General features: G+C 44.4%; 1 protein-coding gene across 1 annotated transcript; it reads left to right on the plus strand.

Moving 5' to 3' along the window:
* Nucleotides 1–188: 188 nt before the first annotated feature.
* Nucleotides 189–11,154, plus strand: tmem47 (transmembrane protein 47). The gene is made up of 3 exons (XM_080736703.1): nucleotides 189–493; nucleotides 9,138–9,278; nucleotides 10,527–11,154. The coding sequence occupies exons 1-3, from the start codon at nucleotides 262–264 to the stop codon at nucleotides 10,703–10,705; spliced, it is 552 nt and encodes a 183-aa protein (XP_080592829.1). The 5' UTR covers nucleotides 189–261; the 3' UTR covers nucleotides 10,706–11,154.
* Nucleotides 11,155–13,560: the final 2,406 nt, after the last annotated feature.

Below are 13,560 nucleotides of genomic sequence, written 5' to 3' on the forward strand. Positions count from 1 at the left end.
TGTTATTATGAAGACCACCAACCGGAAGCCACATCCTTATATGGGTTTGGCTTGACGATCCTAGGAGAACATTGACAGATCTGGCTCCCCATCCCGCTACGAGTAGGCTACACGATACGAGACGGACCCCAGGCTGGGGGAAGAAGAACAACACGAAACACTTCGCTGGACTTTAGAAACCACAGAAGCCCACATCTCACGGAGGGGAGAAGAAGGCTGATGTAGGCACCGCATCGCGGAGCCCCGTGCAGTGCACCGAACATGGCCTCATCCGACGCGAGCGGCGGCACAGAGGAGGTGCGCGTCTCGGCCCTAACGCCCCTGAAGTTGGTGGGAACGATGTGCGTGTTCCTCTCGCTGTGCCTGGACGTGGGCGCCGTGCTGAGTCCCGCCTGGGTGACGGCGGACGAGGAGTACATGCAGTCTCTGTGGTCGTCCTGCTGGAAGCCCGTCAGCTCCCAGGAGTGGAGGTGCAAGTCCCCGCTGGACTCTGGTGAGTCAGACGGTCTGAGTGAGACCCCTGCTTGGGTCAATTGAACGAGTCGAGTCGCTGAAGTTTCAGTGTTGGCCAATATCAGTGTTTCTCAAACTTTTAAATTTAAAGGTCTCCCCTTAACTCTGACAGTGTACACTATCAGAGTTACAGCCTTGCATCTGTCCATTTAGACCCCCCTAAAGGAACCCACAGGCACAGAGTTCCTGGAATCCACTTTGAGAAACACTGGCCTATATTATAATCAAGTTTATTTTTTTATTAGTTTCTCAGAGGAACCTTACGGCAGTGGTTCTCAAAGTGGGGTCCGGGGACTTTTGAGGGAGTTCCAGGGCGTCCCAACCAAGCTATATGATTAGGAACCATATGGGTCTGTAATTAACATATAAATTGGGGTCTCTCGAGATAGAAATGCCATTAAATGGGCGTCCGTAGCCAAATGCATGTCTAACTGGGGGTCCTTGAAATTAAAATGGTTGAGAATCACTGCTAGAGCCGTAAAAATCTTCTCTTATGGGGTCCCTGCCCCGGTATATCTTTTCAAATGGGGGTCCACAGGAAAATAATAGTCAATTTGGTTACACTTAGGCTATACTCTGGGATCTGCAAATGGATAAATTAACACAGGACTTTTACTGTGATATTATATCACACATTGAAATGTCCACTATGTTTTTCTTGTATTTTTTAAAGTGTTGATATGACATATTATGATTATGTTCATATTTGGGGACCCTCGCCAGAGTCGCCGCATAGAACAGACACCCACATTCATATTTAAATCATCGGCAGATGCAGGGAGCTTCAGTGATAACAAAGGATCTCTGCACACAGATAGATAGTGCCCTGCATGGTGCATCGGTCTGTTGCTCTGTTCACATTTACTCACTTAATTACCAAGCAATGGATCCTTAACTGTTAAGTAGACTACTTGCTTAATTAGCACAGCAAATTTTAACAGCAAAGTAACACTTTAAAAGGTTATGTGGAGACTTGGAACAATGGGCACTGTATTCATCTCCAGGTGGAAAATAAAGGTCTATAAAAGTTTATTCTTGAACTGGTCAGTCATCAAAGTCTGAATAAGCCACCTTTGGTTTTCTTTAGTTAACCTTTTTGTTCCAAAACATTTGCCCAGTGCGCCGCTGAATGATGTGGGAATTCTGCCCGGCAAGGAGCGGTCCAGCTGGGGTTTCATTCTGCCCTTTGTTGCTCTCAAAATGAGCCTTTGTATAGGTTCCTACACCGGCCAAGGAGCGAGGGCAACTTTGAGAGGCAAGCTCCCCAGAGATCCAAATGCCGGGAGATTAGTAACCAGGGAAACAAGTAGCGCTTTCTAGCAACGCTGCTTTTCCCTTTAAAAAGGGAAACCTATATGGGAGTCCACACGGAAGCTTCCCCTGGAAGCATTCCGTTGCTTCGATCACAGCCCCTTCGATTTGTGCCTCCGATGCTGTCCGGGACAAGAGTCCTGTGTGTGCTGGCCGGTGAATAACTGTTTCTGTTCAGCTGACAAAATGTTTTCTTTCTGTCTGAGGGATGAGTAGCACTGGGGTCATACTGGCTCCAGGCCTCTCCTGTCAGAGCAGACAAAGTGCAGCCTGGTGCCATATAAAGACATGTAGTCTCCGTGTCAGCACTCAGCAGCAGCGACAGAAGCATACCGCAGTAAATGAACACAGCAAACTGCCAATTTCCTCCGGCTTGTGCTTGCCTAGGCTTATTGATTTGAATCCCAGTAATCAGTTTCTACACTCGATATTTTCTCAGTGTCATGCTCCCGGGATTAAATAAATCCTGTTAGTTTGGAACCCCTCCTGGCAGCTAGAGGCGATGTCCTGACCTTGTTTAGTTTCGTGTATGTCAGAGAAAACATGAAAGGCCTATTATGCAATGTAAATAAGGATACAGTATATAAATGCACAGGCAATTCAGTCACATGCACGGCACGCACACAAACGCATGGACACACACAAGTAGTGTATAATATATTATACAGAGTTGATGTTGGTCCCTGGAATTTGGAACATTCATGCAAGAACATTCGCCGCTGATACCAGGTCAGTGAGAGGCGAGGACGCGAATGTGGAACGAGTGTGTGAGTGAGTGAGCCCTCTCTGATTCCAGTACTGTCTGCGCAGTGATGATGAGTGAGAGGGACTGAACAGACTAAAATTTTAAGAGAAACACAGACTGAAAGGCAGATAGATGATGAGAGACATAAGGGACTGACAGAGACACAGATGGAAAATGTCTTTCATCTTGGTATAAACAGGGGCGTCGCATCAAATTCTGGGCCCTGGGTACAAGGATTCACTGCGGGCCCCCCATGAATGTTCTTCATAGGGGAGGGGGTTTAACCCATTTAGACTGGGAACGCATTATACGCATTATTTTGTGCTTTAACTACTGAAAAATAGCAGATATACATTTTCACAACTTTTCAAAAATAGCTGATCTACAAGCTCACAGCGCGGCTTGTATCCACAACTTTCCAACATCCCATCGTGCATTGCGTAGAAGGCGAGCAGCATTTCCGTGCGTCGCAGCCGAGTGTGATCTACAAGCTCACAACGGTTGCATCTGCGACGCGACGTGAGCTTGTTTGTCTGCTGTTAACCGGAAGTGTCCTGCAGATAATGCTACAGTAAAGTCTTGCGGAAACAGGTGGATATATGCTATTTTTCAGTAGCTAAAGTATAAACTAATTAAGGCCCCTCCACCTTGGGCCCTAGTAACTCAGTCCCACTTTTCCCCTCCTTGTGACGCCCCTGGGTATAAAATAAACCCTTATACAGTAGGTCATTCTATACAAAAATCTGCTTTGTAGAAAGACAGAAATCGGAGAGACAGAGAGAGATGAGAGGGAGGGTCGTCTTTGATGACACAGATCCTCCAGCATTGTTTCATACGAAAGCCTCCAAACGTTTTTTTGATGAGCAGCTTTGACAGCCCCAAATGCAGAGGGGGTCATATACGTAATTCTCAGATTGGATCTCACATACTGTATCTTGCTTTTCCATCTCTTATCACACTGGGCTCAGATTAGTAGTTTTGCCACTGGGGGATTAATAAAGTGATATCCTATCCTGTGTCCTATCCTACTTCCTGCCCATCAGGCATTGCCACTCTGGCTATACTGTATATCTCACACAGCACACAGGGCTTGTCCCAAATCTGCGGAGATGAGATGCTTCTGTTTTAGTGAGACGTGCCGATAAGACTTTGCAGTTGCCCCAGTGCGATCTCTTCTCTCCGCAGACGCAGAGTAATTGGTACAAAAGCAACAAACTCCACCAGAAGGAGAAGCAATTTGAAGGATGGGAATGGAGGGAGCTGGGTCAAGTGTCTTTGCCCCCCTCGTTGAGAAGCAGCCAGTGAGGTTATGAAAGAGAAAGTCAGGGCCAGGGTCGTTCTGTGAGGTTACCTTCTAGTTGTTGGAGCTGGAGCCCGGGAGGAACGGGAGCTCTGCTTTTTGTGGTCTCCCTCCAACATCCTGTGGTGACAAGGGGCCATTTTTATACCCTAAATCCTATGCCTTATTTGGTCAAACAAAGTTGATGTTTGTTTATGTTTGAGACGCGAGGCCCCCGGAATATAGTTTCCATCCAACACGAGTGGGGACTATACTTTAAGCAGCTTACGTTCTGTCACTTTCTCCCCGCCGGAGGATGTTTTAATGATTTTCTGCCTCGCTAGAGAGGAAATATTCTTGGCAACGCTTAATCTTGTTCCTGGGCCCAATAATGGACAATGTACTATGTGTATTTTACAAGAATAAACCGAAAAGGATATTAAACAAGTTCAGCCTCGAGGAAATCATTGGGATGTGAACTTTTCCACCCTCTCTACAAAGCTTGAATCAGCCATATGATGGACCAATCCCCCTTTCAGCTTTGAAGTTATTTATTGTTGTCCACCGGACTGTACTAAATTATTTCCTCCCGTGTAATCAAATACCTCATCATAACATCCCCTGTCTGTTTACATATAGGCCTCCTGTTTCCAGCTCAGCCCTGAGCTAGGAGCTTAATCTCTCAACACTGTCCTATACTTCTCTCAGCAGTCCTTCCCTGGTTTACCTTGCGCTGTTCGGTCAGTTTCCAAATGAGCAGTTTTACCGTCTGTCAGTATATTGATTTGTTGTGCTCACTCCAATTAACCCAGCATAGGCATTGATCCCGTCAACAGTCACCTAGTTAAAATACTCAATACCAAATTGCATTTAGTCTTTTTTCTGTGGGTTGACAAATAAGCTGATATATACAGTATATACACGTTAAGTAGCACATTTCCTTTTGTCCGGTCCTCCACTTTTCTGCCCGTATTTAATTTCCCTGCTGACATTCCAGGGAGGACAGAGAGAGAGAGAGATGGAGAGGGAGGGTCAGAGCAACTAGACAGCTATTTCCAGTCCGTGTGTGCTGTGGTCGAGTGTTTTTTCGAGTTACTTCTGAATGAAATGCTGGGAATGTTGCTGACCTGGCATCAGACACGAGGGAGGGTTACACGTTATCTGAGTCACTGCGTAGAATCACATCGCTGTTCTGCTGCACTGGGACTCATTACTGAAGGCCTCTGAGTACAGTAAAAAAATCCTCTGTTATTTTAAAGCAGAGAGTGTAAACATGTTTACTCTCTCAGATATGTGGCATGGACAAAATCTAATATTACTATATTTTTGACTACCTCTTTAATTGTGACAATAATATTATATTGTGTGACAATATAAAATAACATTGTTAAAGATTATATTTTTTTAAATAGCTCAAATAGAAGATCTATTCTACAATGTAGAATTGGGTCCCTATTTTGACCGAGTTCCTATTCCTTAATAAAGTGATAACGGCACCATCTTATGCAAAATTGGTATTATGCAAGTGGCACTGAGCACAAACACTTATGGTTTAAGAGTCGCCAGCATATTTAACGCATGATGTCGGAAAATAAAGCAGGGATCCCAAGTAATCTTGTGAGATGTGCTTCAAATGTATCCGTGTGTCCTAGCTTTGCGCTCAATGAATCCGACCACTTGACCACTCTTGGCACCATGATCCATATCTCGCTCAATTCTCAACCGATGTTTTCCCCCGACACCAGCCATGACTGTATTGTGTACAAAAGATAGCAAGCGAAAACGAAACATCGGCCTGTGATGGCCACGCATGCATGAAAGCCAAATGGACCCTGTTAGATCTTTAACTCCTGAGAGCCTAAAATGAAACCAAATGGACCGCATAATCTAAGGTGACCATATTTTCAGCCGCTCAAACCAAGACGCGAACCTCTGTTGCCTAAAACCGGGACCCTAAAAGCAATGCGCACGTTATCACGCACGCGCGTGCCCATTCTCTAACGTTCGTGCACGCGCACATACACGCAGTGATTGATTGACAAACAGCCTCGGTGTTGAATTCAGACGAGACACACAATGAATTTGTTCATGTTTTCTGATTGGTTAGGTGTGCATGTTTACATGGAAAGAACATGATAAATGTCTAAGCAACAACTGAAAACAGCTACTATTATTTTGATTCTGGCGAAAACCGGGACAATTTTGTAGTGAATGTTGAAAACCTGGACATATTGGTGTTTTATAGATATTTGTCGGGACACCTGGACACGCAGCTTGAAAACGGGACAGTCCCGGCCAAACCGTGACGTCTGGTCACCCTAGCATAATCATAACTCATAATAGCAAAATGGCAGTTGGTCACGCCTCCATCTCTTAATGTAAAAGCCGCAATCTCCTTAAGAGCTGCTATTTTTTGCGCTGTCAAAATAGGGCTCCTAGTCTCAGAGAGATAAATGAGCACTGAACTGCGTGACAGTGTGCACACACAAGTTGCGTGTATGCCCTCATGCGTGTGTGCAATTTGCTCCTTTTTAGCTCGTATCTGCCACGCTGGGCTGAGTGCTATTCACCGCATGGTTCACATTCTTCAGCCATTCGACATGACCCCGACCCCCCTCCCCTCCCAATCCCCTCCCCGGTGCAGGGATGTCACAAGGGGGGAAGTGGGACTGAGTTACTAGGGCCCAAGGTTTGAGGGGCCTTACTTTAGCTATTGAAAAATAGCAGATATACAAGCTCACAGCACGGCATTGAGTGCTGCGCTGCAAGCTTGTAGATCTGCTATTTTTGAAAAGTCGTGAAAATGTGTGCAAATCTTTGAATATACCGTATGTATTTTTTAAGCAAACATTCATAACTCAAATTTTGCTTTTGGGGGTCCCTGGAACAACATATTTTGAGATGGAGGTCTGTGGCCAAATACATATCATTTTGGGGGTCCTTCACATGAAAAAGTTTGAGCACCACTGACATAGAAACATAGATTGTATATTTAGGGTTAGGGTTATGGTTAGTATATCTGCTATTTTTCATTAGTTAAAGCACAAAATGTGAGTGAATCCTTGCACCCAGGGCTCAGAATTTGGTGGGACACCCTTGCCTCCCCTCCCAATCCCCTCCCCGGTGGTTCACATCAGAAACATTGCAAGCTGTTGCCAGCTTCTCAGAATATGTTTATGAGGAATTGCTTCAGCCTCTCATTATTATCACAGAAGCCACAAATAGCTCGCTGCAGTAACTCATCACAGAGCTTGTTATCATGGGGGGTGGGGTGAGGGGGGAGGTCATTCTTCTTGGTGTCTGACTGTGTGCGCAGGCATCTCTGTGAGACTTTGCAGGCTTATGTTACAGTGCCTCTCGCTAACGTACCATCTGACCTTAGGCCTGGGCGATTAACCGAAACGATGTCTAAATCAAAATGTTGAACCTCTAAACCGACATCTTAAACAAGAAGCAGGTTTTTTCCCCGAATATTACAAAAAATATATATTTTTTATAATTCAATAAATAGATTAGTTATACGTAATGGGCGGCGTTCAAAAATGAAAAGTGAAGACAACTGATCTACAAGTTCAAAATATGTGGTGTGTGAGCTTGTAGACCTGCAATTTTCAAATTTTTAATCATCATTAATCGTGTTATTCTTTTTTAAAGTCATATCGCACAGCCCTAGTCTGACCTATTTTACTGCCTCTCTCAGAAACCCCTGCTTCAGTGTCTTGCCATCACTCACTCTAGCCTTTTTCACAAACCCGCACGCATGCGCGCGCGCACACACACACACACACACACACACACACACACACACACACACACACACACACACACACACAGTCACACAGTCACACACTCACACACATTTTCTATACCACCTCATCTATCACTTCCCACCCCTCAGCCCTCCTCCCTCCTGTCAACACAGTAGACTGGTCGCTTTTAAAGCAGTGGTTCTCATGACAAGGACCCCCAAATTGATATTTGGGGGGGTCCCCCATGGCAGGAGATGGGGGGGTCCTTGAGATGACCACTATGAAGGACACGGAACATGAGGAATGCTCCCAACAGCTCTCTACACGTCTCTCAAGACGCGTTTCTTGTCGATCGGCGAAAAATAAACTGATGCTCATTTTGCCGGGAACCCCTGCAAAGACCCCCAGGGTTTCCTGGACCCCACTTTGAGAACCACTGCGCTAGAGTCCCTTATGTTTTAGCTTCCAGTGTCCCTATCATTTTTTATTGACCTTTATTTAATCAGGCAAGACCACTGAGAGAACGCTCTCTTTTCCTGAGTTCAACATGATCATAACAAATACAAAAATGTAATACAATTTGAAGTGCAATATAGTGAACAATATATTTTTTTAAAAGATCCCACCATCACTTACGCACACATATAGAGAGGGCACTGTAGATTTCTGTCGCGCTGTTTAGAATGATGTGGAAACAGCGTTTTTTCCCCTCCTCCCATAGTGGTGGTGAGATAAGTGCGAGGGTTTTTTGCACCCTCTTTGTCTGAAGCTTTTTACCACTTGTCTGTCTGAAAAACCTGAAAAAGAAAAACAAACATCATACTGCAAATACATAAGGGCTGCACAAAGCAGTTGCAGTCCTTGTATAGTGCATCCTCAAGTAGTACTCAATGCACCCTGCATCCAGTTTTAGAGAGCCCTGGAGTTTGGTCCATTTGTCAGGGGCATAAAAGATGAAGGCAGTCTAAAGCCTCTATCTGAGTCCAGGGTGAAGAGCTATTCACTTCACCGCGGTGTAGTTTTCTAGCTATCACCTAAAAATACATAACAAAGCCTAGGACCTACCGGTAGGTGATAGCTAGGAAACTACAACGAGGTGAAGTGAATAGCTCTTCACCCTGGACTCTGTTAGAGCCTTTAGGGTCCTTGCACATTTCTTCGGCCGAATATCGGAGCCAATTTCGGAGCACGTAAATTAAAAAATCAAGCTTGCGTTATGTCAATCACGTTTGCACACTGCCGCCTGTTATTTCGTCTGTATATATAAAATAAATAAAAAATCGGACCAGGGTCGATTTTTCTCGTTTTTCACAGCTGTCGCCACTGGGTCCCTGCTTAGATCTCTCTCGCACCAATGTGCAACCACCTTTATAGTGTGATGTTTCATGCCTTGACCCTTTCTCCCCTGTGTGTGTGTGTGTGTGTGTGTGTGTGTGTGTGTGTGTGTGTGTGTGTGTGTGTGTGTGTGTGTGTGTGTGTGTGTGTGTGTGTGCGTGCGTGCGCGCGCGTGTGTGCGTGCGCGCGTACTGTATGTCCCCAGACTGGCAGATAGCCACGCTGGCCCTGTTGCTGGGGGGAGCGTTCCTCATTCTGGTGTCCTTCATAGTGGCGCTGGCCTCCCTGTGTTCCCGATGCAGGAGCCGCTGCTACAAGCCTGTGGCTGTGATGCTGTTCGCTGCAGGTAAACAAACACACACACACGCACGCACGCACACACAAACAGAATTCTGTTTTCACGTATTTGTATTATGTCAGCTTAAAGCCATACTGTGTAAGATGCCCAACTAGTGGTCATTAGCCCTATAGCAAACCGCGGTCGCGTTCGCGTCTTTCGCCCGTTTTTCGTACCTTCACACCCCCGCGTCTGCCTCCACCTTGCTGAGATCTATCTTTTAAGGGGTCCCTTGTTCCTGTGCGTTCAGTAATTCCAGAGATACGGACTCCTTCACCCTGCCTGGTAGGCGAAATTACCTAGAGAAGGGATGGTACAAACGGGCGACAACAAATATGGCTGCCATAGCGACCCCACTTCAAGATGCGCTGTGATTGGCCGGCAGTTGTATAACCCTCGCTGTGATTGGCCGGTATTGTGATGACGCAATTTTGGCGCGAGATCCGGTCCACGGCAAGGATCTCAGTTTACATATAGAGAAGGCTTTACAGGCTGAAATTCACGGCGCGGATCTTCTAAAACTTTTGTGATTTAATAGTTAGGAGAATTTTAAGATTTGTTTTATAAAAAAAGTTACATAGTACAACTTTAAGCTATAAGGTCACTAGTTTGAGAATTAGTTTGAAAAAGTAAAAATAAAAAGACTAAAAAGTATGTATTCAAAGAATTGGTTTTTCACATCATCAGATATACAGAGCAGTTTGCAATTCTGCATTATCAGCATTATAGCATAGTTTAATTCTACTGTATGCCCTTTCCCCAATTTTCATGTTCTCAGTTTAAAGGTGCGATATCTTCTTTTGTCAAAAAGTGAAAGCTCTATATTCTGATTGTGATCATTGCTTTAGTCTCCCTGTATCTCCAGCTATCTAATAAACTGAAATTACATTTTCGGGTGGGTTTGTGTCACCAATTTCATCCAGTCCGGAGAGAGAATCAATGTTTCTGCTTGTACAGTATAGTGTTTCAATTCCAATTTTGTCTGCACACATTTTGTTTCATCACTTACAATTTCACTTGTTTATCTAGTATTGTATCCTACATGAATTCTCACTCTTAATTGGATAAAATTGGTATCTAGACCTGAAAATATATAGACAGGGAGATCTGTGTTACTGAATAATTGTTGGATTATAGCGATATTTATCACTTTTAACAAAAGAAGAGAGAGAGAGAGAGAGAGAGACATTACTTTAAACTCCAGGAATATATTTTCACCTGATGATTGTAGCCTAACTACTGTCCTCCTACATACAGCGGTGTTACAGGTCTGCAGCCTGGTACTCTTCCCCATCAAGTTCATTGAGACAGTCCATCTGAGGGTGTACCATGAGTTCAACTGGGGGTACGGCCTGGCCTGGGGGTCCACCATCTTCTCCTTCGGAGGAGCCATCCTTTACTGCCTCAACCCCAAGAACTACGAAGACTACTACTAGAGTCTGGGAGACGAAAGGAGAACTCTGGGACTCGTAATCCCCCCTCCCCCCGTGCGATCACAGTTTGGGAGTTTTATTATTGCAGAAGTGAAAACCTCAAATCAACATAGTCAGTCAAGCACATATTGTTTCTTTAAGACTGAACAAAAACAACCCCCTCATTGTTAGGTTCAGATCACTGCTATATTGCACAATCTTTGTGGGCAGTTTCACTTAGAACTGGAAAGGGAGCTCTCCCACATGATACTGTGAGCTTAGTGACTCGAAGGCTCTCCGGCGTCTCCGCACATATTGGACAGGAGCCCCGAGGCCTTTAGTGCTATAGCAGCGAGATTACAAACTGTAATGGAATTCCACAACCAATGAGTCAAATCCTCAAAAGAATGCCGCCAATCAAAAAGGACTGCAGTTCCTTTTAAACAGAACTCCAGTGGGTCTCATTTCTTGGCACAAAGATCCTGAGGGAACAGATGGATTTGGAGGAACCCATGCAGGGATGGGACCGGTGGTGGACTCACTGACCAATCATAGCAGGAAGGGGGGTGGGGGGGGCACACATAGATGAACAGTGACCATGACCAACCAGGGAGCAGAGGGATCTAGACAGGAAAGAGATCCTATTGAAGTGACATCCTGAGGATGAAACCGTGAATGAGCCATCGAAGCGTGGGTACGCCCAAGGAAATGCCAAACGCTGTACGTTCCCCTTGAGAAACATTAAGAAATTTGGCTTCGCCTTCCTCCTATTATATTATGTATTGGTTTGAGGAATGTGTGGAATCCAACAACGTTATGTGTTGGACCGGTTCGTATTGTCTCATTGCTTAATAATTTAGACACAATAAGGGACAGGAATACTGGTCAATACAGTCAGCAAATGGAAACCACATATAAGACAATAAAAACAGGCCCCTATGCATTGGCCAAATGACTTGTTATTGTCATACTGTGAAAGATCCACAGCTAAGTTCTGAGGAACTTATTACTGACTGACTAGATTCCATTGCACACACACACACACACGCACACGCGCGCGCACACACACACACACACACACACACACACACACACACACACACACACACACACATTCATCTAAAACCTTGGCCTAGTCACTGAACCCTACATCCTATCCCCAAGCTATTCCTGCTCTTTGATTTAAAAAAAATAAGCAATTGTATGATATGTAAGTATTCTATTTACAGCTTGTGCATTACTTCCAAGTATTATTCACAATCACAAATGACGCACGTGGACTGGGAAGAGGGCAAATGATCAGTTCTGTTGAGTGTACATTGGCAGCACATACTTGAGACTGTCTCCTACCACCATGCAGTCATGTGCTTGCACACACCTCCACCATGTGATGCCTCCTAGCTCTTCACTCTGTGGGAAAATGGGCTTGTTCTGTAGAAGGCTCTTAACGCAGCAGGCACCATCTGGAGTGTACAGTAGAGCCCAGCAGAGAGACTGTATAGCACAATATCATAGTGGTTTTATCCAAGTTTAAGTAGATGTGTTTAAACCCCTTAAACCCTTGTGTCTCCATTCTGGACATGTCATATAAGGCGATCATTCAGCTAAAATAGCCAATCTACAAGCTCTTAACGCACCGTAACAAATTGTGAGCTTGTAGATTAGCTCTTTTCAGCCTAGAGGTTTGGTGTGTAGAGTGGGAAAAAAAGGAGCGGGCTAAGCCAAGGCTACACGACCCTGGGATAACAAAGTAGAGGCCATAGCAGTGGGCGTGGATTACTGGTGCCACTAAAATATCTCCCATTCATAGACTTTTACAAAAATATTTATAACAATTATTTTAAGCCTAGAATCAAGCCATCCAGGATCCTGGTGAATCATGACCATGAAACCTTTGATTCTGTGGGGGGAAAAAAAGAAAAGAAAATCGCTAAACAAAGGGTATTTATTAACTGTAATATATCATATCATTAAATACTTTTTTCTTTTTTGTCACAGAATCAAAAGTGCATGAGCAACTTTCACTGTGTGTGTGTGTACTGTGTAGTATTATGAGATTCATGACAACTGGGACCTGGGAAGTTTTAAACGTGAGGACTTTGGCACTGGGTTGTCATGGCAGATGAGGTAACATCAGAGACGAGAGCATGTTTTAAAGCTCCATTGTCGGACCGAAGCCTCTGCTCATTTATCCCAGGGTTTAGGGCAGCAGTAGCTGAGTGTTTAGAGAGGCTGTCAGGTGTCAGAATGTCGCCGGTTCACACGCCCCGTCTCCCCGGTCCGCCTAGTCTTATGTGTAAAGGAAGGTGTCCCCGAGCATTGTGAGCAAGACACTTAAACTTAAAAAGAATCCTGGCTAATAATCCTTATATGCCTCAATACATTATAATTGCTCTCTGTAATTAAGAATTCAATTAAAAACACCTACATATAAAAGCACCACATTCATCTTTCACTCAATAGGTCGCAAGTTGATGACAAGATGATGTCATTTGTCCATGTGTGTTCCAGCCGTATGGAATTTATGGAATGCATGTAAATGCAAGTATTAAAGATATTGCTTTGATGCTCAGATTAACCGTAGGAAGTATTATGTTGTTTTCTTATTGGCACATGCATTCCAAACATTCCATAGGGCCCACACATGGACATGGACATATGACATCAACTTGCAACGTGAGTGAAAGACGTACTATTTCTAAAATAAAAATTAAATAAAATGTTTGAGGGGTTTTAATTTCAAATTTAATTATAGGGCAATTATAACGTATTAAGACATAAGGCATTAGCCAGGGATCCTTTTAACTGCTTCCTGGGTGGTGTATTAAGAGCACTTATAACTATTACTCCTAATAGTTAGGAGGATGGGTTAAATGAAA

Source organism: Nannobrachium achirus, assembly GCF_963921795.1.
Source record: "Nannobrachium achirus genome assembly, chromosome: 1".
Lineage (NCBI taxonomy): Eukaryota > Metazoa > Chordata > Actinopteri > Myctophiformes > Myctophidae > Nannobrachium > Nannobrachium achirus.